General features: G+C 40.1%; 1 protein-coding gene and 1 pseudogene across 1 annotated transcript; both read right to left on the reverse strand.

Moving 5' to 3' along the window:
* Positions 1-10925: 10925 nt before the first annotated feature.
* LOC104095379 (uncharacterized) lies at positions 10926-22038 on the reverse strand (annotated as a pseudogene).
* Positions 12035-12535, reverse strand: LOC138891690 (germin-like protein 9-3). Its single transcript, XM_070175425.1, has one exon. It carries the CDS (start codon positions 12533-12535, stop codon positions 12035-12037), a length of 501 nt encoding a protein of 166 aa, XP_070031526.1.
* Positions 22039-25885: the final 3847 nt, after the last annotated feature.

Genomic DNA, 25885 nt, shown 5'->3' on the forward strand with positions numbered 1-25885 from the left:
GCAGTACCATGCAAAAAATATCTGAATTCTATTAAGAAAAACATATTTCTTAATAGTGTATACGGTTAAAACCGATCCTCGGGCATGAAGATCGATCGAGGATGGCATTTCAATCGAGGGGTATCTTCATGGAGATCCCGAACGAATTCCGAGATGGGGGCGTCGAGCTCGGGCGCTCGAATCGACCGAGGTAATATCGACCGATACAGGTCCCGAACATCGATGCCCAAAAGTGATCGCCTAGCTCGAAACCAAGGCCGGGGTTCCGATCCGATACCGAGCTCGAGTCGGTATCGAGTTCACAGACAAAAAGCTGTTACAACTGCACCAAAGGAGAGAATCTCTGCGAGAATTAAGGAGGAGACACACCATCATGGGTCCTCTACTAGTAATATTTATTCCTTCATGTTGCTATAGATAAGGTAGTGATCCTTGGCTATAAAGGCAAGGGAGAGTTTGTAATAGAAGGCACACTTTTGGCTGGGATTAAGCATTCATTGTGTTTATCTTTCTAAAGCTCACTAAATATCTTTGTTCATCATCTTCCAATTTGCACCATAAATACGTGTAATGTTATTTTCAGATCAAAGGAATCTACTTGCCCTTAGAACCATACATAAATTCAACGTTATCCGATTTTTCGGGTAAACAGTTTGGCGTCCACCGTGGAGCTAAGGATAACAAGTGATTATTTGATACAAATATACAGCACACTCCAGCTTACAACTTCATGTCAGCAATGGCTCTGCCAATCGACCTCGAAACCGGCCTTCAGGATGAAACCAACAACTTGGTGCCCGTGGCCGAAAGGCTACCCAACAACGTTAACGAGGCTCGAATCGAGGAACCCGAAATTCGAGCCGAAGTACGAGTAGATATCAATTCACGAATAGCTCTAGAAGCGAATCAACGTTCCGAGCATGAAAGAAGCGTTCAGGGTGGCGCTCGACCCATAGCCCGAGACACCCAGAGCACGGGGGAAATCGGGGTCAGCTTGCACATGATTTTCGAAATGCTGGAAGCCCAACAAGTAGCGATAGCTCAGTTGCAGAGCCAAACTCATATGCGAAGTAATCCAAACTCCAATCCACTTCTTCGAGAAGTAAACCCCAGAACGGAGCCCGACACAGTGAAACCAAACGAGCGAAAATTAGGAACCGCTCCTGAAATTGCTAAACTGCTCGAGGAACTCACAAAGCGAGTCGAAGCCAACGACAAAAAATTTGAAACAGATGATGCTAGGATCGATCAGATCCCGGGGGCTCCGCCCATGATGAAAGGGCTGGATTCGAAGAAATTCATACAAAAGCCTTTTCCATCGAGCGCGGCCCCGAAACCAATCCCAAAAAAATTCCGTATGTCCGTAATTCCCAAATATAACGGTACGACCGATCCTAACGAATATCTCACCTCCTATACATATGCTATCAAAGGCAACGATTAGGAAGACGATGAGATCGAGTCCGTATTATTGAAAAAGTTCGGAGAGACCCTCGCAAAAGGAGCAATGATCTGGTATCACAACTTGCCACCGAATTCTATTGATTCTTTTGCCATGTTAGCAGATTCGTTCGTAAAAGCACATGCTGGTGCCGTAAAGGTCGCAACGAGGAAATCGGATCTATTCAAAGTAAAGGAAAGGGGTGACGAAATATTGAGGGAATTCGTATCCCGGTTTCAAATGGAACGCATGGATCCCCGTACAAGCTTTCACCCAAGGGTTGAACGGACTCAGTTCGACAGCATCACGTCGGTTGAAACAAAGCTTGATCGAATACCCTGCAATAACTTGGGCGGATATACACAATCGGTATCAATCAAAAATCAGGGTCAAAGATGATCAATTGGGATTTTCGTATGAACCCACGCGTCAGAACCGCGCAACCACTAAAAATCTGAAGGAAACCAATAGAGAACAAAGGTCAAACAGAGACCGATATCAACTGTACGTCACAGATCGGGTGAACCACAGTTCGGCGCATGAGACAGTTAGGAATAACCGTAGATATGATCGGGGGCAAAATTCTCGGGGACTTATGAGCAAGAGAGGTTTTGATAAACATGCAGATCCTATAGAAGTTCCTCGATTATCGGAATATAACTTCAACATCAATGCATCCGCCATCGTATAGGCCATCAGACGCATCAAAGATACGTGATGGCCTAGACCCATGCAGACCGATCCGGCCCAAAGGAATCCCAATCAAATATGCGAGTATCATGGCACCCATGGTCACAAAATGGAAGAATGCAGACAATTAAGAGAGGAAGTAGCCCGCTTGTTTAACAAAGGGCACCTCAGGGAATTTTTGAGTGATAGGGCGAAGAACCATTTTAAAAACAAGGACTTCGGCAAGCAAAACGAATAAGGAGAGCCACAACACATCATTCACATGATCATCGGCGGCGTCGATACCCCTCAGGGACCTATGCTCAAACGCGCAATAACTTGGATTGTGAGGGAAAATCGATCTCTAATTCAAGATTACACGCCCTCAGGGACTTTATCATTCAATGATGAAGATGCAGAGGGAATCATCCAACCATATAACGATGCACTGGTAATATCCGTACTCATGAATAAAATTAAAATTAAGCGTGTGTTAATTGATCTAGGTAGCTCGGCCAATATCATCAAATCGAAAGTAGTAAAATAGCTCGGCCTACAAAACCGGGTCGTATCCGCAACTTTGGTTTTAAACGTATTCAATATGGAATGCGAAACCACCAAAGGAGAGATAACCCTACCGATAAACGTCGCCGGAACAATTCAGTAAACAAAGTTTCACGTAATCGAATGCGATATGAGATATAACGCCCTTTTCGGAAGGTCGTGGATCCACAACATGAGAGCTGTACCTTCGACCCTACACCAGGTCCTCAAATTCCCAACACCGATAGGTGTCAAAATAGTGTACGGAGAAAAACCAGCCGCAAAGGAAATGTTCTCCATCGAGGAAGCAAAACCAACATCTTCGTCTTCGCCAGTGAATGAATCGGGTTCAAAAGGAGGCACAGTAGAAGACCGGAACTCCAAATAGCAACGAAAGACATCGGCCCTGACCCAGCCAAATAAGCGGAGCATCGAAGAAGATAGTGATCAATGGATCCCTCGATCCTTCGTGACCCCCGATGACTCCGATGCCACCGAATCAACTATTGAGGAATTGGAGCAAATCATTTTGATCGATTACTGGCCCGAACGAAAGGTATACCTAGGAAGGGGTTTGAGACCCGAACTCAGGAAGAAAATCATTCAATTTCTTATCCATAAAATCGATTGCTTTGCTTGGTCCCATTTAGATATAACAGGAATCCCGCCGGACATAACGACACATCGACTAAGTGTGTCCCCTAGATTCAGACCGGTGAAGCAAAAAAGAAGACCCCAATCGGAGGTGAAGCACGCATTCATAAAAGATGAGGTAACTAAATTGCTCAAAATAGGATCCATTAGAGAGGTAAAATACCCCGAATGGTTGTCCAATGTGGTCGTAGTGCCTAAAAAGGGAAACAAACTTAGAATGTGTATAGACTACAAGGACTTGAACAAAGCATGCCCCAAAGATTCTTATCCACTGCCCAACATCAATCACTTGATCGATGCCACGGCCGTCCACGAGATCCTTACTTTTCTCGATGCCTATTCCGGGTATAATCAAATCCAGATGAACCCGGAAAACCAGGAAAAGACTTCGTTTGTGACCAGATATGGAACATATTGTTACAACGTAATGCCCTTCAGGCTAAACAATGCAGGAGCTACTTATCAACGCCTAGTAAATAGAATGTTAGAAGAACAAATAGGTAAATCAATGGAAGTCTATATTGATGACATGCTAGTCAAGTCCCTGCGCGCAGAGGACCATTTGACCCATTTGCAGGAAACGTTCGATATTCTGAGGAAATACAACATGAGGCTCAACCCCGAAAAATGTGCTTTCATAGTCGGCTCGGGTAAGTTCTTCGGCTTCATGGTGTCAAATCGGGGAATCGAGATTAACCCAGACAAAATCAAGGCCATTGAAGACATCACCATCGTGAACAATGTGAAAGCTGTACAAAGGTTAACAGGAAGAATAGCAGCCTTAGGCCGATTCATTTCGAGGTCATCGGATCGAAGCCACAAATTTTTGTCTCTACTCAAAAAGAAGAATGACTTCGCTTGGACACCGGAATGCCAACTAGCGTTGCAAGAACTGAAACGATATCTATCGAACCCACCACTGCTGCACACTCCAAAAACTGACGAAAAACTTTACCTGTACTTGGCAGTATCAGAAGTCGCCATAAGTAGTGTCCTGGTTCGAGAAGAGGAAGGTACGCAATTTCCTGTTTACTATGTAAGTCGGACCTTAGGGGAAGCGGAAACTAGATACCCGCACTTGGAAAAATTGGCGCTTGCGCTGGTTAGCGCCTCTAGGAAATTACGACCATACTTCCAATGCCACGCTATAAGCGTATTAACCACCTGCCCATTTCGTAATATTTTGCATAGGCCCGAACTATCGGGCCGATTGGCCAATTGGTCCATCGAACTCAGCGGGTACGATATCGAATATCGACCTCGAATAGCCATCAAGTCTCAAATTTTAGCAGACTTCGTGGCCGATTTCACGCCGACCCTCGTACCCGAAGTCGAAAAAGAACTACTGTTAAAATTAAATTTATCAACGAGGGCATGGATCCTCTTTACGGACGGAGCTTCGAACGTAAAGAGGTCCGGGCTGGGCATAGTTTCAAAATCACCCGGGGGTAACATTATTAGGCAAGCTATTAAAACTATCAGGTTAACTAACAACGAGGCCGAGTATGAAGCCATAATTGCAGGTCTCGAGCTAGCTAGAAATCTGGGAGCGGAGGTCGTTGAGGCCAATTGCGACTTTTTGCTAGTGGTGAGTCAAGTAAACAAAACCTTCGAAGTCCGAGAAGGCAGAATGCAAAGGTATTTGGACAAACTGCTTGTCACTTTGAACCATTTCAAACAATGGAGTCTACGACATGTTCCACGAGAACAGAATAATGAGGCCGATGCGCTTGCTAATTTGGGATCATCGGTCGAGGTGAATGATTTGAACTCGGAAACTGTCGTTCAACTTTCAAGTTCTGTAATCGAAGAAGGGCACGCCAAAATAAATTCTACCAGCTTAACCTGGGATTGGAGAAACAAGTATATTGAATACTTAAAAAACAGAAAGCTCCCTTCAGACCACAAAAAGTCCAGGACCCTTAGAACTAAAGCTGCTCGATTCACTTTGACTGCGGACGGAACGTTATATCGAAGAACATTCGATGGACCAATGGCGGTATGCATAGGTCCGAGAGATACCAATTACATCCTCCGGGAAGTACACGAGGGCACTTGTGGCAATCACTCCGGTGCCGACATGTTAGTTCGAAAAGTGATAAGAACAGGGTATTATTGGATCGACATGGGCAAAGACGCAAAATAATATGTTCGTAAATGCGATAAATGTCAAAGGTTTGCTCCAATGATCCATCATCCCGGAGAACAACTTCACTCGGTCCTATCGCCATGGCCATTCATGAAATGGGGAATGGACATCGTCAGCCCCCTACCATCGGCCCCAGGTAAAGCCAGATTAATTTTGTTTGTGACTGACTATTTTTCTAAATGGGTTGAAGCGCAGGCGTTCGAGAAAGTAAGAGAAAAAGAGGTTATCGACTTTTTGTGGGATCACATCATATGTCGATTCGGGATACCATCCGAAATAGTATGTGATAATGGGAAGCAATTCATTGGCAACAAAATCACAAAATTCTTTGAAGACCACAAAATAAGAAGGATACTAGCAACCCCATACCACCCCAGTGGAAACGGACAAGACGAATCAACAAACAAAACTATTCTTCAAAATCTGAAAAAGAGATTGAACGACGCTAAGGGAAAATGGAGAGAAATCCTGCTCGAAGTCCTTTGGGCATACCGAACAACATCGAAATCCAGTACAGGGGCGACCCCATTCTCCTTAGTATATGGCTCCGAAGCATTGATACCAGTCGAAGTCGTAGAGCCTAGTCCCAGATTTCGATTAATGACGGAAGAATCAAATAATGAGGCTATGAACACCAGCCTTTAATTATCGGACGAAGGACGAGAAGCTGCCCTCATCCGGTTGGCCGCACAAAAGCAACGAATCGAAAGGTATTACAATCGAAGAACTAAACTTCGCCACTTCAAGCCAGGGGACTTGGTGTTAAGGAAAGTCACCATCAATACTCGGAATCCAAACGAAGGAAAACTAGGACCAAATTGGGAAGGACCGTACCAGGTGCTCGAGCACTTTGGGAAAGGATCGTACAGGCTCGGCATCATAAACGGCAAACAGCTATCAAGCAGTTGGAATGTATCACATCTAAAACGGTACTAATACTAAGGTCAGACCTTATTCAACTGTCCCGTACAGAAGTTCGAACAAAGAACAGAAGTATTCTTTTACTCAAAAGCACGTGTTGCACTCTTTTTTCCTTAGACCGGCTTTTTCCCAAATGGGTTTTTTGCCGCAAGGTTTTTAATGAGGCAACCATCGATCATGCTGCGCTGTCAAAATCCATACTTTAATAGAACAAGGCTCGCCTGCTGATCGAGCTCGACCCTTTCTTCATGAACCTTAGCCAAATCTGCTTGAAGATCCTTTATAGCCTCCTCCTTTTTGCTACAAAGAAGCCGAAGGTCATCTCTTTCACCTAAGACCTTCCGGATTTCGGCCTCACACTGGCTAAGATCAACTCGAAACCTACCGATGGCCTGCACAGTTAAAAACTGTCATCAACACCAATAAAGCAAAAAAAAGGATCACCGATATCGGAACCGCCAAGTATGGAAAAGAACAAAGAAGCCAAGTACGGAAGAATCATTACCCGAGTAATAAAACGCTGAGCTTCCTCTAACAAAAGAGAAGCATCACCGATATTGGAACTGTCATCAACACCGGTAAAACAATCCTTAAAAGGATCCGCTGCATCTGAGCCAGCACTAATATCGGGAGTCTTCAGCTCTCGAGCCTCCTTCAACGCCTCCTCAGAAAAGGACGGAAGGGAAGGTGAATGACCCATTGCCATTGCCCCGAGCAAATCACTCGGAGTACTCCGATCGAGACCTAGGTCTTCGGAACCAACCCCGATGGGCACGGCCGCCATCGGCTCAGCAGCTCTAACAACCTCGACTGCCTCCGTAGGTCAGACTACCAAAGTCGAGGAGCTATCTTCTTATTTTTCTTCCTCCCTTAGTCGATGGACCGAGTCGATCGAAAGGGCAATGATTTTTCTCCTCACCGTTCGAGTTTTGGGCTTAGGGTCCTCCAGCCGGGAGGAAGCCCTTCGTTTCTTTTCTTTTTCCTGTTCCAGGACCAGGGGCTTATTGCCTTCATCACCGCTCGAAGGCCGCAGAACGGCATCCCTAGTTACACCTATATACAAGGGAAAAATCGATAACGAAATGAATGCAGAATATACCTCGAGGGAAACAGGAACCAAACCTCACCATGATTCTTGGCCTCCCATCTACCTTTAGCCAAATCACGCCAAGCGCGCTCGGCATAGGATGAAGTCGAGGCTAACTTTCGAACCCAATCCTCGAGATCAGGCACAGCTTGTGGCATCCAAGGTACAGCTGAACATCAGAAAATAATATTAGCAAACACGGAAAAAGACACGAAAAGCAAACACGGATCACTTACAGTCGAAGTTCCTTTTTTCTAGAAACGATATCTTTTCCTACGGGATAAGATCATGAGTCCTCACTCGAACATATCGACCCATCCAGCCTCGATCCTTATCTTCATCGATGCTCGACATCAAAGCCTTCGATGCCCGATGATATAGCCTAATAAGTCCACGATAAATTTGAGGCTGATACAGTCGTATAAGGTGGCTCAGAGAAAAATCCAACCCTCCGGCTTTGATAGAGAAGAAACGCAATAAGATGACTATACGCCATAAGGAAGGATGAATTTGGCCGAGGGTGACCTCATATCTCCTGCAGAAATCAAAAATCACGGGATCGACAGCTCCCAATGTAAAGGGATAGGTGTAAACACTTAGAAATCCCTCCACATAGGTAGTGACGCTCTCATCGGAGGAGGGGATTTGTAACACAACCTCAGAACCCCAGCCGCAGTCTTTTCTGACGGCCTCGAGGTTAACCTCCGCTATAGAGCACATATACATAGATACATGCTCACACCGATCCGAAACGGACGAAGGATTCTCCACCTTAAAATCAGCTTTTAAAATACACAGGCCGGGAATATAATCTTGAACAGACGGCTCGGTCCACGCCTTATCGTCACACGGCCGTGAGGAAGAAGCTTTCTCCTTGTGAGGTACGATTTTTGAAGTTTTCGCCATTAATACGAGAAGAAAAAATCGCAAAGAAAGGTGAAAGAAGGGGACAGCACCGAAACTCTGGTATTAGCGGCACTAAAGCAACGAAATAAGAGAAACTAATCAAAGAGAATTTGGGAAAAGAGGAAGCACAAAAGTGGAAAACATTATATGTAAAAACCATATATAAGGCATGTCGATTCGTTTCTAGCGGTGGCCGACCACCGACTGACACACATTAAATGCCTCGATAAAACCAAATCGATGGGACAGCTATCAAACCCGTCATAGTCAAAGCCGATGAAAACGTCATTATCGATTCGGTCGAACCTTAGGGAAATCACATCGTTTCTCGTCGTCTCCTTTCCAAGAAACGAGGGGGCTATCTGTATACGGTTAAAACCAATCCACGGGCATGAAGATCGATCGAGGATGGCATTTCAATCGAGGGGTATCTTCATGGAGACCCCAAACGAATTCCGAGATGGGGGCGTCGAGCTCGGGAGCTCGAATCGACCGAGGTAATATCGACCGATACAGGTCCCGAACATCGATGCCCAAAAGTGATCGCCTAGCTCGAAACCAAGGCCGGGGTTCCGATCCGATACCGAGCTCGAGTCGGTATCGAGTTCACAGACAAAAAGTTGTTACAACTGTACCAAAGGAGAGAATCTCTGCGAGAATTAAGGAGGAGACACACCATCATGGGTCCTCCACTAGTAATATTTATTCCTTCATGTTGCTATAGATAAGGTAGTGATCCTTGGCTATAAAGGCAAGGGAGAGTTTGTAATAGAAGGCACACTTTTGGCTGGGATTAAGCATTCATTGTGTTTATCTTTCTAAAGCTCACTAAATATCTTTGTTCATCATCTTCCATTTTTGCACCATAAATACGTGTATTGTTATTTTCAGATCAAAGGAATCTACTTGCCCTTAGAACCATACATAAATTCAACGTTATCCGATTTTTCGGATAAACAAATAGAAAAAGTGATTGAGCATAGAATCATAAATATCTGTTTCCAGCCTATGGAACCTCTCATCAAAAGTTTGAAAGGAATCAGACAAATAAATTATTCTTCAAATATAAGAGACTACTGTATCTGAATTCTCAAAAAAATATCAAACATAAGGACATCGATTACAGGCTGCAATGAAAATTTTATTGCTACCTGAATATAAATAGCATATCAACTAAAATAATTGTAGAGTAAAAAAATTAAAGATATTCAATTGATCATGATTCTTCTTAATCTCTTTGGGTATTTCTTGCTAAACTAGATAAGTTGGACAGGTGTAAGACAAGTCGGACAAACGCATGTCAATTCCGACAGGCGCAGGATAAGTCGGACAAGGGCATGACAGGCTAAAATATCAAAAATGACTCCGTGCGTATCAATGAGAACTTAATACATTAAATTCAGAGTTTCAGAGTTTTAGATTGGTTGCTTCATAAGTCGGACAAGGGCTGTTAGTACTACATTTATTAAACTAATGCTCCTCTCTAACGACAGTTCAGTAGTCAATTACTCACATGTTAAAATACCGAACCTATACACAAAAGATGAAGCAATACTATAGTTGGTAGCTTATTAATTGTGTCAAAGTACTGTTGTTGACCAAGCTGTTTCAGGCTTTCAGCTAATGAATTATGTCAGAATGTTGATACTGACCAATCTAATTCAGTTACATCAATTTTGTGAATTCACTCGGTAACCCCAAAAATATTAAGGAATGGTCGTAAAAGATATACTTTTCAACATCTAAATGATACCAAGTACACATAAATAGGAAATCACATCTAAAGAGGAAAGTTAAAAACCTTTGCCAAGGATGCCGATGTAATGAATCCTTAACTTGAAATAACAGGTTTATTACTGGCATCATAATTTATTATCTTTTCATCTAGCTCGATTAATTTAATTATTTTCCATTTTGGAGATTGAAGAAATATTCAGTCCTAAGCTAACCATTTCCCCGGAAGGCCATATGATGTCGAAGATCTATGCAACAAATAAGGAATTAATAAAGGTTGGTGATAGAAATTCAAGAACGGTTGTCTCTATATCAATGAGCTTGAAATACATTAAATTCAGACTTTTAAACTCGTTGCTTGAACTGCAAACTTTTCTGACCGATGCCTGATAAGTTGTCAATAACGCCTTCAACGATAGGTAAATATGAAATCCATAAAGATGGTTGTTCGAAAGATAAAGAAAATAGTCTCTCTCAATTACCAAAAATTTGATTGTTTAGTTAGCATCTATTATGTCTGATTTGCACATAATATATCGGAATATATAGTGGCCCATGTGAATTTTGTAACTTTAACAATCAACCCTGATGGTGGATTTTATAACTTTAACAATTTTTACAATGCAATTGAAAGCGCAACTCCACTCCACTCCTGGGATCTAAAATAATGTAGACGAGTCGAGTAACATGCAATTATTCAAGATTTATATTGTTAGGTTAGCGGAAGACTTTTTTTTTTAAAACTTTTTTTAACTCACCTTGACGGTGGGGGTTTAGGCATAACCCCAAACCTGTATATTAGCATCCAAAATGAGAACACATGAAGAAGGGAGACATAAAACCTTACCTCTCCATCTACATCAAGTTAGTTAGGCATGCCTAACTTTATACATGTTTTTAATGACAAAATTATACATGTTATCTCCACATCATGTACTGTAACATCTCCAAGAACAAAGAGAGATCCTAGTGCAAAGAAAACTAGGTTAAAGAAGTTAAATTTCCAAAAGAATTGGGAGACTTACAAGAAATTCCCTTTCCTTTGTCTCTTGATCCTAAAATTAGGCATCTGGAATTGATCCATCCTTGAGCAACCTCTAGCATCCCTTAGAAGGTCTTTCCAGTTATAGAAAAAAAAAAACATCTCCATTTTGCATGTTACTTGCAGCTTTAGCGAGAACATCTGCTACAGAGTTTGCTTCTCTGTAGCAATGTTGGATTTTGTATTGGTGAATTTGTATTGGTTAGCGGAAGACTTAATCCTTAGAATTTTGTGTCGGTGGCTCCGGTTAAAATCTCATCGAGTGCCCTGTTTTTCCAAAGAAGATGAATGATGTTGTGTATGAATGAATTTTAAAGAAGAATAATTAGAATTTTGTTGTGTATGAATGATGAAAGATTTTTCCTTTGGCCTTAGCTTTTAATAAATTATTAAATAAACGTAAGGCCCTAACTTTCCACAACAAACATTAAGATAAGTATTACTAAAATTGAAGAAAAACAAAACGTAGAAGAAAAGGAACAAATACAATTATGAATTAGTATGTTACTACCAATATGGTATTGAAATCAAAACTTTACCTATTGTAGACATTTTTCATTAATTATCTATAGATATATTATTTGTTTCTGATAAAAGTTGAAGTGAATGAAAAGTATGACAAAACATGTTTCGTACTGATCATAACGAAAAGCATATTTTATACTTCTATCGTGATAGTTGCTTTGAAGTAGGCGGTTAACTGAAAATTCCAGAGAACTTGGTAAGTCTTAAAGAAAAGCATATGTTTATGACCTTTACTATGGAAGGAATGAAATATCTGTATGAGTTCTATATGGAACAAGATTATGTATCCAAACCTGATTGAAAGCTGGAAGCGAAGCTAGGTGTTTTAAGGCAACATCTACATCTTAACCATGTTGTAGGAAGTTAAACAGTTCCAGCATTTGCGCTACCAATTGCAGAAACAGCTATAGCTGATTTATTCCAATCACAATTGTATTGATAATGTACTAGTCCTTTTGGAAACAGAAACAAGTCTCCGAATTGTAAAGTCCGAGTGTAGACCTTGTTAGTACTAGTGTCCCTCAAACCAACCTGAAGATTCCTTTGCACCATGAATAAGAGCTCGACTGCACGAGGGTGGGTGTGGGGCGGGTTGACACCCGTGCCAGAGAACTGAAGGACAGCAAGTAAAGCTGGAAATTTTGCCTTGTTAGCTTTTGTCACTTTGAAGTTTGTGATAATGCTGCCAAAACTTCCGTGCATGCCAGTGAAGATGAAGAAATTCCCATCCATTGTCTCTCCAGTCTGATCTTTAGGAACAATGAAGTCGGTCAAGATATATGGATCGCCTGCTTGAGCCATCCAAGAACTAGTAAGAATAGCAACAACAAAGACGACTACAATTTTAGTGAGGCACGAGGCCATTTTTTTTCTTCTGAGAGTATGAGATGAAGCTAATTGGACTTGGAAACGTTTTGGGAAATCTACACTGTAGAGCTGCCGGGAAATGTATATTTTTTGTATATTAATATTTCATATACATATTTTATATAGAATTAGTGTATATTTTTTGCATATTTGGCCAGCGGCTGTAATTATTCTCAACTGATCGGCCAAATGTGTTAAATGCCCAAAAGTTTTAAATAAAAGTTCACAACATGAGTTAACTTGCTGAAGCAGTCAGTCAGTAAAAGTTGGTAGAGATTAGAATAAACACTTTTATCAGTTTCCCCCCTACAACTAAAGGGTTAATCTTGTTTCTCTTCCGAGTCAAAAGCCAAATGCCCCCAAACTAGAAAAGGAATGAGATGCATTATCTAGTTCAACTTCAATTTACTTTATTTCAACTAAAGGGTTGGTTCTATTTTGAATAATTATCTTAACAATCCACCAGCAACAATATTACATTTATTTGTGCGATGAAATGAACCTTGGGCCTAACTCGTCAAATTGATAAGTACAGATGTCAAACCATACCTTGGTTAAGCTTGACCATTGGAGGCATTGGAGAAGCCAGCAAAAACAGAGTCTAGGTCTAACTTCCAAAGAATGCCTGCACAGCTTTCACTAGCCAACTTGAGGAAAGAAAATAAGAGACCATTGAAACTTTACTTTCTCTTCTTATTGACATTCAAAATCTCCTCTCTTTCTTGTGCATTTACAGTTTGCTCTAACCGTTCACATCCAGAAGTTCAGATTATTCAATAGAGAAAGTCCAATCATTATGTCGTTTTTTGCTTTCCGTTGGCCAAACATAACCAGAGCAGAAAGGCCTAATAGAAAGTCCCTTCTCAGAGTAACTTAAATGTCTCAACAGCTTTCCCTTCTCAGCAACTCAGAAAAACCAAACTGAAAACAAAAGAAAAGGATATGTTAGAACACTTAGCCAATCAGTATTGAACATAACTGATTGATTAGCTAAACATGAATGATTCCTCTAGACAAGTAATCAACAATCATGGTTTTATCTGACTACGAAAATGATTCCTAAACTTACTGCCAAGTCAAGAAGTTTCAATATGTCATAGCTCACAATCAATTTTTTACGATAATGAAGCTAGAAGAACAAAGCAACATCAAGGGAGCCAAGCTGCAATTTCATCTCTGATGTTATTTGGTTTAACGATTAATCAACAACTGAAGTCTTCTCAATTATTCAAGATCTAGCATAGTTTCAACGACATCATGATACGTCCGTTCTGTTTCCCAACTTCTGATGCAAATTAATGCTGATTTTCAAGTTTTAATCTGCCACATGAGGTTGACTCAAAAAGGGAAAGGAAAAATAACACAAACAGATAAAATGAAGTTGGAAGGTGACAATTTAATATCCTTTCAACTATGCTCTAGAAGTTCGGAAAATGAGAAAATTCATCAGTATTACCTATCAAATGCAGGATTGTTAGAAACTCCAAAATTAAAATGAACAAAGCAATACGTGATGAAAAAGAACTGAGTTTGGAGATCTTCATCCATATATTTTGCTTTCCAAGCTTGATGAAGTCTTCTTAAAAGGAATTGGGAAAAAAGTACCTGATTGTGAAATACAGATTGCATGTTTCCGACCATTCATGCTCTTCCATGAATTGACTGGGGTTTAAGAACAACGAACAGAAGATTGAACAACTGCAACAGTGGCAATGTATCAACGGCCAAATCGAGCTAGTAGAAAAGCAAAGGAGGAAATCCTCAAAATAGAATACCAAGTTATTCTGCATCATATTTTGAACAGCTAATATGCATCAACTGAAACAAAAGAACTAATAAGAGATGGCTCTTTCTTGGTTATGCTGTCAAGTCTAACGAGTAAATTGAAAACTACTGCCAGTATATGTTTGTTATCTAACCTTGAAAGTATTCCAACTAGCATATGTTTCCTTGCCTTTCCAACAGTACTCGAACTTTTGCTTCTTCAAAGGACTGAAATCGAATGAACAACCCTCATCCGGCGACTGGGGAAACAAATAAACATTATGTGACAGGAAAAAACAACTAGTAAACAAACAAGGAGAAATACATAGAAAGGATATTACAGGCGAGTTTACTGACAAAATAGCTTATGTTAATGAGAGGATATAACTTAAGGTGGCATACCAGATGAGGTGACCATCAATCCAAATAAATGTCTACTTATAGATAACATGTGCATTACTCCATAACCACCACCTCCTTCCTCAGCTCACTGTAAAAAGAGAAACAACAAAAAATAACATGAATTTCTGTTGAGGTGAAATTTCAAGCAATACTTGGCCTAAAAGAATTGTCAAGTAAGATTGACTCATATTTCAAATGACTATGCACATCTGGCTGACATATATGTGCATGATATAACGTAATGTTTATATCTTCAGTCCAAACCTCTGAATATTCAAAACAAAAACTGATGTTTTAACTATTGTGCTATACTGATAAAATCTTAGTCTGTGCTATCAAATACAGTCGCATCAACTTGAAATCAATTTGATATAACACGTGCTTAAATAACGGAAGCAGACAATGAAAATCTTATCCAATCTTATCAATTTGGCTACCTTACTGAGAAAGTGAGGTTGCCTTTATCTGGACCTTTTATCTTTTGCATATATCTGACCAGTTGTATTAGAACCTTTGCTTCTTCTTTGCAGTGCATCCAGTTACCAGGGAAAGGATATCGCAGGCAAGTTAATAAGAGGGCAGAACTTCAGTCAGCATACCAGATGAGGTGATCGTCAATCAATTTAAATGCTGATTAAAGCAATCCTGAGTATGTACTCGCCTTTAGTAAAGTTTGTGTCACAAAGAAGATGATATTGTAAATGCACAAACAGGACATGATCTATTCCTTTAATTTTAGGTAAAACCGTCAATGCTCAACATAAGACTTAATATTCGCACAGCTTTTTTTATTTCTCAAACTGAGAAACAGACCTTTAATGTGAAACTTCAACTGCAGCCAGAATGTTTTCTTTATATTTGAGATGGTTATCCAAACATAGCATACTTGATGCTGATATTTACCTTCTGTAGGGAACTGTCAAATTCACATAAAACTGCTTTAGTTTTATCTTTGAGTCCAATCAGCATTGAAATTTGATATCTTGAAAACAAATAGAAACTCATCCACACTCCACATCAGAGAGCTACATCATGTTGAAATGAAAAATCCATGTGACTATTGGTGATTGGAAAGGAAACTTGGTATGAGAAATTTTTAATCATGGAAGCGTCAAACAAAATGTTATTCCGTGTAAGATCTTCCGTGTGATGTTAGCTGATCTCTAAAAATAAGTGTCAAATGATATATCTAAATTTTCTTTGCAAATGAACTTGTGTTTAATCAAGAGGAATGAAACATGACATTTTGAATCAAAAAGAATTCCAAGCTTAGGAGAACCAACTTTCATTTTTTTCTTTGAAATTGAAAGTTGGATAGGTGTCTCCAAATTGAGTTCAGGAATCAGGGCATTTTGAAATTTTCAGGTAACTTCCCAATCAACTTGGAGAAACTTTCAATTTAAAGAGAACAAAAACTTACTGATCGATTTGACAGACTTCTAGCAACATATTTCCCGTTCGGTCAAACAATACTTTGTGATTTGTCATGATAGTTTGGAAGAAAACCTGAAAGTAGTGCAATCAAGTGAAATTTTCTAAGCTGAAGAACTTGGTAGAGAAAATGAATGTTAATGCAGCAAAACTTTACTCAGAGCAAATCAAGGCTGAACTGTATAATACACAAAACTAGTGTCTCCTCGGCTATAACAAAATGGACCTATTTGATAGTTGATAGCACTAGATGATTTAATTGATAACAGAAATGACTAGTTCTTTTAACTGATCTATTGGAAGAAACTACCATACAAAATTTTGCACAATATTTTCTAAGAGTGATCAAAGAGAAGTAGTAATTTTCTTCACTTACACTTTGCTGACAGACCACATTCAAGGTAATTGTCCATTCGATAGAGAATGTCAGCACAACTTTCCAATCACCAATGGAGCTAAGAGCGGTAATAGCTTGCATATTGTTACCCAAATCCTGATAAAAATAATTGCTAAGTTGATATCTGATAATCATATTGGGAAGCAAACTTTTCTATTTTTTATAGATAGGAGACAAACTTTGTGTCGCGTATACCTTTGAATTCTGTTAGAGCTTCGCATTCAATAGTGGACATGTGCATTACTCTAAACCACCTCCTCCTTGCTCAACTCACTGAAAAGGGGAAAGAACAAGAATACATGAATTTCTATTGAGATGAAAGTTCAAGCAATACATAAACTAAAATTAATCAAGTAAGACAAAGAATGAGGTATATGACAAGAATACATGAATTGCAATTATCTGTGCAGGATAAAAGATGACTAGTTTATCAATATGACATTTTGCTAACTACTTTCTAGAGCAAATTATTAAATCCTATTTATAATAAGTTTTTGTCATAATGTATAAAGATTTCTGCAGTTGCAACATATAAGTAACTCTTTTGACAGCTAACCTCAAATTTCATTTGGAGCAAAGACGCTTCCTCGGCTTCACAGTGCAAATAGACGCTACATACTGCTTAACAAGACATAACGAATAAAAGGAATTAACACGCAAGCAAAGGTAAGTAGTAAAAACTTGAAAAATAACTACAGAAAGAGAGAGAGAATTAGCATCACATGAATGCTGAAAAGGGACACATGTTTTTGCTATCAGTTAGGAAAAATTACTCTTACATTAATGAAAAAAACAATCTAGCTGAGACAATATCTGAAGCGGTATTGCTGTCGACTCCTGACAATGCAAGTTTAACTATTTCCTAAAACTTTCGGATGATTATACACACACACACACACACAGAAATATAATTTCTATATGGAGCTTTAGCATAGAGCTCTGTGTTTAATGAAGAGCAAAACATAATTCATGTCATAGGAAGCAAATTGAACATCTATAATAGCGGGGAGCTACATCATTCTGACATACCATCAAATTTATTTATTTCTAGTTTCTACTGGAAATGAAAGTTCACACAGTACGATGAATCATTCTTCTTAATCAAGACAAGAATATCATGTTGCTCATGGTCGGGTTTAACTGGAAAAGAGTATAAATACTTATTGATTCATTAGAGAGACTCCTAGCAAACTGGTTTTCATTCGTCAAACATTGCATTAGCGATCTGTTAAGATATGTTGGAAAGTAAACCTGTAAGTAGTGCAATCAAGTGAAAATCTTTAAGAAGAAGATTTTGTTAAAACAAATAAACCGTAAGAGAGTGAAGCCTTAAACTACTATATCAAATCTATGAAGATTAATCCACAGTAGAGAAAGAATTACTCGAAGCAAATCAAGTTTCATAAAACGTGTAAAACGTATAGCTTAGTGTCAATCTGTGCTATACACAAAACAATGGATGTAAAACGTTTTGACAGTTAAGAGCAGTGGATGACTTAAGAGAAATGACTAGCCCTTTTCACTGACTGATTAAAGAGTACTAATGCCGGCAAATTACACACAAAAGAGAAGTATGATTCTTCACTAACATTCTGATGACAGATCACAGTTGAGGTCATTGCCTATTCAATAGAGAATTTCAGCACAACTTTCCTTTCACCAACTGAGTAAGGAGTTGTAAAGGAAAAGAATTAACAGAAAAGCAAAGAGAAGTAACGAAAAATAAAAAGCTACTTGAAAAGAAAAAAAGAAAAAGAAAAACTTACATCTGTTAGAACACCTTCGTTTTAATCATCACAGGTATTCCTGATTGATATGTAAGGTGGGAATATGAGCAATATTTGGCCAGTAATCCCCCTTCTCAAATTCTAGGAGTGGGTTGAGCAATGGGCAGCAGTAAATAGATAGTTGGGAGATGGAAGAGGGCATCCCTTTTACTGGAAGAGATTGGAGTTTAGGGCAATCATAGATATACAGCTTAGAGAGGGAGGAAGGCAGCGCTGATTCTGGAAGAGGTTGGAGATTACCGCAATGACAGATAGGCAGCAGAGAGAGGGAGGGCAGCACTGATTCTGGAATAGATTTGAGTTGATGACAGTTTTGAATATTTAGGCATTGAGTTGATGACAGTTTTGAATAGTGAGGCGCCGAAATTCTCAGTAGATAGATATTCAAGAGAGGTGAGGCTTTTGAGAACTTGGCTGCTTAATGTTTTCAGATTTCTTATCGAAAGAGTTTGAATAGAGGAAGGCAACTCCCACTTTTCACCAGCAGGAAACTCTGTGAGACAGGGGAGTCTCTGTAAACCCCACTCCTTTCGCCCATTCACCAGTTTCTTGCAATCCCAGATCTGAAGGACTTGTAAATTGAAGGGCAGTCCTCCTTCAGGAAAGGACTCTATTTCTCGACAATTAAACAGTTCCAATTCCTTAAGAGATGGAAGGAGTTCCTTCATATGTTCTGGCAGCGACTTCAGTTTATCGCAGTTGCTAATATCCAAAGTATGCAACGACGTCGTTTGAGCCACCGAAAATATTTCAAGATTCTCACATCCATAAATTATGAGATCTTCAGCTCCGTTGGGAATCAGAAGCCTGGTAAGGCCGTGGCAACTGCTTACACTCAAATAGCTTGCTTGTGGGACCAACTCCTTTATAGAATCACATCCTTCAAGTTCCAATTCCTCCAGAAACATGTTACTTCCTCCAGAAATCATATCACCAACTGATGACTCCAATTTCAATTTCCCACAATGCTTTATCTTTATTTTCTTCAAGCTATTTGGCATACAGCTAAAAGGCAAGGAGGTAAGAGACTGACAATCACTTACGCATAATTTAACTATCTGTTTCATTGCCTGTAGTTGTGACAAAAACAGTTCAGCATCGTCAAAAAGAACTCCAACCTTAGGAGAACCTTCAACTTTAAACTTTTTTAGACTTGAAAGTTGGATAGGCGTCTCCAGATTGAGTTCCGGACAATTTGAAATTTTCAAACTTGTCAGAGAACAAAGATTTTCAGGCAACTTTCCAATCAACTTGGGGCAATTATCAATTGAAAGATCCTGAAGTGTAGGAAACTCAGCCTACGGGCTACATTACTTCGAGTTCGAATCATTTACCCGACCAAGCCTATGGGCTATTTTTATTTCGAGTTCGAGCAAACACTCACTCGACCATTAAGCCTACGGGCTACATTATTTCGAGTTCGAATCATTCACTCGACTAAGCCTACGGGCTACATTAATTCGAGTTCGAATCATTTACTCAACTAGGCCTACGGGATACATTTTCGAGTCCGAGCAAAAACTCGCTCGACCATTATGCCCACGGGCTATATTTCTTCAAGATCGAATCATTGACAACTAGTAAGCCTAAAGGGCTACATTGCCCCAAGTTTGAGTAAACTCTCGCTCGGTTACAGAGGCTACGAGGTCCAAATTTGATTAAGTTATTTAAAATATTATGGAAACATTCATAAGGCAAATAAAGTCCTCGCAAGACGGGAAACAAAAACAGAAGCAAATCGGCGAAAGGGGAGATATGTCTATACACAAATTTATCTGCATGGGTGATTACAACGTAAAAACTAAGAACTAAATTTCTCGACTGGGAGTGGTCTCTTCTTTATCAGGTTCCCCCCAATTTCGGATCCGCTCTTGCTCCCATCGTCGTCGTCATCACCATAAAAAACCAGAGCTTCAGCATCAACATCGAGTTCTTTTGCCCTTTTATCTCTTCCGCGAGATCAAAGCCGCGAGCATGAATCTCATCGAGAGTTTCCCTTCTAGATCGGCACTTAGCAAGTTCGACGACCCAATACACTCGACTATCAGCGGATTCGGCTGCCTCTCTTTCCTGGACTTGGGCAGCTTCAGTATCGACCTGATAGACGGCCACGAGCGCATCCGCATCGGCCTTTGCCTTTTCAGCATCGGATTCGGCCTTGGCGAGTACAGAGGCCAATCGAGCCTCAAGATCCTTAATTCTTCTTGCTTGAACGAGGCCTTTTCCCTTCATTTTCTGAAGTTGGGTTTCGGACGACGATAACTGGGTTCGAGCGGTCTCTTTTTCTGCAGCAAAGCGGTCCATACCTTCTTTCCACCGCAAGGACTCCATCCTTATCACGTCGACCTCCTTGCGAAGCTTCCTGATCATCTCGATTTTTGTCTGCAGCTGTGAGACCAAAATGTTAGCTATCGATCCGGTATCAAGCCCATAGGATTTCAAAAGCATCATCACTTGCTCAGACAAATCATTCTGATCTCGATAAGCCTTGGCCAGCTCAGCTCGGAGGTCTTTTATTTCCTCTCTCTGCCCTAAGGAAAGTCTAAGGGAGTTCCTCTCATCAGTAGCGCGGTGCAGGTCGGCTGCGTATCGATGCAGCTCATTCTGGGAAGGAGAACATTGTTCTCGATGGACTGCCGCTGCCTACAAAGAAACAAGAAGCGAAGTTAACGAAAAACAAACATAAAGACAGTACCGACAAAATAATTGTAAAGGCTCATCTGATTCAAAGCCTGGCACAATCCGTGAAAAAGATCTGATTCATTACCGGCACCGGCAACGTCCTCGATACCAGTAAACAAGTCAAAAAATGGATCTTCTTCATCGTGAGGCCTGTCTAGATCGAGGGCTCCCAGAGCTTGAGCTTCCCGAATCACATCTACGGAAAATATGGGAAAGGTAGGCGAATCCTCGAACGCTGCTTCCCCAAATGACTCGCTTGAAGCGTTCCCCTCGGCTCGGAGAGGTTCGAGAGGCTCTTCGATTGTAACCTCTGCCGGTTAACTCCGATGAGAGGCATCTTAGACATCCGATAGTTCGAGGACTCTACCTAAATCTTTCTCCGGTATATCTTCAGTTCGAGGCTGAGACTCATAGAGCATCATCGATCCAGCCGGCGATGAGGCATCGGTGGCTCTCTTCGTTCGGACCGCCAGCGCAGACTCATTGTCTTCTTCTTCTTCTTCTTCTTCTTCTTCTTCTTCTTCTTCCCTTAGATGCAAAACGGATTCCATTTTCAAAGGAATGACATTCTTGTTCGGCTTACGAGCCGTCCTCTTCTTCGGTTTTGGATATTCGGGAACCGAGGCTCTCGTCCTTTTATTTTCCTTCACCGGCTTTGGGACAGAGGTCAAAACGTCCTCCTCATTGGACAGAGGCCTCAAGACCGCGTCTTTACCCAAACCTGCATATGGAAACCTTATAAAAACTATTTTGAGAAACGCCTCGTTCGGATCATCAGAGTCCGAGAAATGAGCTTACCGTGATTTTTTGCCTCCCACCGACCCTTTGACAAATCACGCCATGAGAGCTCGGCATATGTGGAGGTCGAAACAAGAGCCCGTACCCAGTTCTTGAGATCGGGAACCACTCTGGGCATCCAGGGAATCGCTACATCACAAAAGGGAGGAGTGTCGATAAGAGAATAAATGGAAGAACAAAATAGAAGCAACAACAAGGTCACACTTACGTTTTATATTCCACTCCTCGGGAAAGGGCATCTTTTCAGTCGGGATCAGGTCCGAAGTCCTTACTCGAACGAACCTGCCCATCCAACCCCGGTCCCTGTCCTCGTTAATACTCGAGAACAGAGCCTTGGTATCCCGACTCTGGAGTTTTATTAACCCTCCTCAAAAAAGTCGGGAACGGTACAACCGGATAAGATGATCGAGGGTGAACGACATCCCCTCGATTTTGCTCACAAAATATCGGATCAGGATAATGATCCGCCACAAAGAAGGATGGACCTGGCCTAGGGTTACCTGATATTTTCGATAGAAGTCAATAATGACGGAATCGAAGGGACCCAAAGTGAAAGGGTAAGTATATACGTTCAAAAACCCTTTCACGTAAGAAGTGATATCTTCGTCAGGGGTAGGTACTATTACTTCTTTTTCACGCCAATTGCAATCCTTCTTTAACAGATCGAGGTGCTTCTCGATTATCGAACACATGTACCTCGATACCGGCTCACACCGGCCAGGGACCAATGAACCTTTATCAATCGTAAAATCTGAAGTAAGGACGCACGCCCCGATAACACACTCCTCAGGTCGTGGTTCTGCCGGTGCCTCATCGGCGACACACTGTGAAGATGAAGCCTTCTCTTTCTGAGGAATGGTTTTTGATATTTTCGCCATTTTTGAATTCAAAAGTAAGGAATAGAAGAAAGCGACAGAGATTTGGCAGAATTAAAGAGGGGTTTTTTCGAAAAGAAATCACAGCTTTGCTGGTAAGTTGGAGAGTACGAAGAAGAACTTGGGAAATTTTGGAAGATAGAAGATGTAAAAATGGTAAAAGATAAAAGTAAGGGTTATTTATAGGTTTAAACGATGGCGGTTCAGTATCAGCAGTGGCCGACCACCGCCTGACATGCATTAAATGCCTTGAAAGACTAAACCGATGGGACAGCCACCAGATGCGTCATGGTCGAACCCGATGGAAACGACAAGATATAATCCGATTGAGCTGTTGAAAATCATATCGTTTCTCGCCATATTCTTTCTGAGTAACGAGGGGACTATCTGTATACGGTCGAAATAGATTTCAACCTTGGCATGTCTGATATGGTTCGAAGGGTGATGTATCGAAGTAAGATCCCGAAGGAGGGACGAACTAACCTCGAACCCGGGGAGGCCGGTGTGTGTCGAGATCGATATCATAATCAAACTCGAATAAGAATCGAACCATGACGCAGGGTAGACCTATCATGCTGATAATACAAAGACCAACCAACACTGACCTGGAATCAATTCGAGGGCTCGAACCAGGATCGGGATCGAACCAAGACCACAAGTTCGAGCCGAAATCAAGCTTGAACCAAAATCGAGGATTCTAAGCGAGATCGAGCTCGTAGACAAAAGCCGTTGCAATCCCACTAGAGGAAATCTTGGCAGAAATTAGGGAAAAGCTGAGTTATCATGGGTCTCTCACTGAATGTTTATTTTATTATGCTTGGAGCAGAATCCCTCCACTATAAAAGGGCTTAGTTATCATTTCTGTAGGACGAGTTCTGCTGAGACATACATTGTAATAAAAGTATTATATTCCTCTACAGCAAAGAATCGCTCTTTCAGTTTCTTAGATTGATTCTATTTGTTGAATCTTAAGGTTCACTGTTCTTGATAACCTTATCTAGATTGCATTCTCTCCAATCTACATTTACATTTTATTTATCCTTGCATTTTGTATCAAGTTACGCCATATATCCTCAGAACTGCGTATAAATTCAACTCTATCCATTTTACGGGAAAATATATCATAATATTTTATATTAGATTACAAAAATTGTTTAAAAAATTAAAATAAGGAAGGTATATCGTAAATCACAAAGAAGGTGAGTGTAATGAAGTGAAACATGAGGGGGAAGATATCTGAAATTATCCGTAAATTAAAAGATTGATGTTTAGCGAGAAAAAGGAAGAAAATATGTATATATTAACTACATGTTGTTATTGAATTAAAAAAAAATGTACTTATTTACTAAAGAAAATAATGTACTAGTATTTTAATAAGATGGCATCGATTTTATATTTTTTAATTTTTTTTTCTTTTTCGTTGTCTGATTTTTATATTAAAAAAAAAGAAAAGCACCTTCCACTTCCAACCAAGAGGTTGTGAGTTCGAGTTCTTGGAGGGAGGGAGCCGAGGGTCTATCGGAAATAGCCTCTCTACTCTAAGGTAGGAGTAAGGTCTGCGTACAAACTACCCTCCTCAAACCCTACTAGTAGGATTATACTGGGTTGTTATTGTTGTTGTTGTCTGATTTTTTTGTATTTGATAGGTTAAGATATCAAAAAGAAAGACAATTTAGGTGAAAGAATACAAAATGAAGAAAGCAAGGAAAATTAGGTAGTTTCATAGTTTGTACATCCCGAAAAGAAAACTCATAATTTCTCGTTTTGTTCCATTTGATGTGGTGGCCAGGTGTTGTTTGACTGAACGCAGAGTTAAGAAAGAAGGTAAAAATTTAATTTCTTTGTCTCAATTTATATGTTGTTGTTTGCCCGTAAAATTTAAAAAAAAAAAAGACTTTTAAAACAAAAAACTTTTACTTGGTTCATGTATATTTTTTGTGGTCTTCCGTTTTGTATATAGAGTTTCTGCAAATGTGATCGTAGGTATGTCACTGACACAATAATCTTCATATTTTATGCCAGTGACTTACCTTAGATCCCATTGATGGCAAGAAAGAAGAAATATCCTGGAGGCAGAAATCAAGATATTTATGGTTAAAGGAAGGGACCAGAAATACCAAATACTTTAAAAAAAAAAAGAAGACAAACTCACACGAAAAGAGCAACAAAATCAGTAAATTGCTTGTGGGAGGAGAAATGATGAAAACTAGTGGGTAGACAAAATATGCCTTTTCGAAAGGAAAGCAGATAACTGATGCTTCACTCATAGCCAATGAAGTCTCGGGACTGGGATTGAAAACGCATATGATCATGTTAATTGGCAATTTCTTTTCGGCACAGTTTTGGAGAGAAGTGATTAAAATGGATCAAATTCTGTGTAACAACAATAAGATACACAATACTAATGTGCGTACATTGACAAATGTCACGTTATTCTGTGTCCTGTGGTAGGAATATAATTTGTCTTTAAATATAATCTGTCACTAATTAATGTTGTATGAAATGGAATTTGATAAATTTAACTCTGGTAGTAACCTTGTTTCTGATTTAGAGTCTGGAATCCTGAACCCGAGTCACAGTCTACGTTGCTGGGAATAGGCGAAGGGTAAAATTCAAGTTTCATATATCTTATTTTGTTCTTTAGATTTCAGTCTCCAATACTTCGGATTTATTGATTGTCAGAGAGCTTTGATAAAAAAATCTTAGAATTAGCACTATACTCTTTCTTGAACACTTTTATCATTTGTGTTTGAGTAATTTAAATGATGTGGATTTTGTTAGGCAAACATGTCAACCGTGAGACTTTCTTCGTGCTGTATTAAATTATAAATATGCTCCTCAGACTCAGAATAAAAACCCGAGGGTCTCCCGAAAATAACCTCTCTAACCTTCCGGGATAGGGGTAAGGTCTGCGTATACTCTACCCTCCCCAGATCCCACTAGTAAGATTTTACTGGGTGTGTTTGTTTACCCGAAAAACGGATAGAGTTGAATTTATACGTAGTTCTAAAGATACGCGATATAACTTGGCACAAATCGGATAAGTAAGTAGAGAAATATCGAATATCGACTGTAGAAAAGGGAATTAAAACAAACCGAAATTGAGTAGGGAGTGATATTTCTATGAACAAGATGAACCAATGTACTAAGCTCACAAAAAGATAATCTTTTCTAATATATCTGTCAATCTCAATAATATCTGAATTTTAGA

Source organism: Nicotiana tomentosiformis, chromosome 1, assembly GCF_000390325.3.
Source record: "Nicotiana tomentosiformis chromosome 1, ASM39032v3, whole genome shotgun sequence".
Classification (NCBI taxonomy): Eukaryota; Viridiplantae; Streptophyta; class Magnoliopsida; order Solanales; family Solanaceae; genus Nicotiana; species Nicotiana tomentosiformis.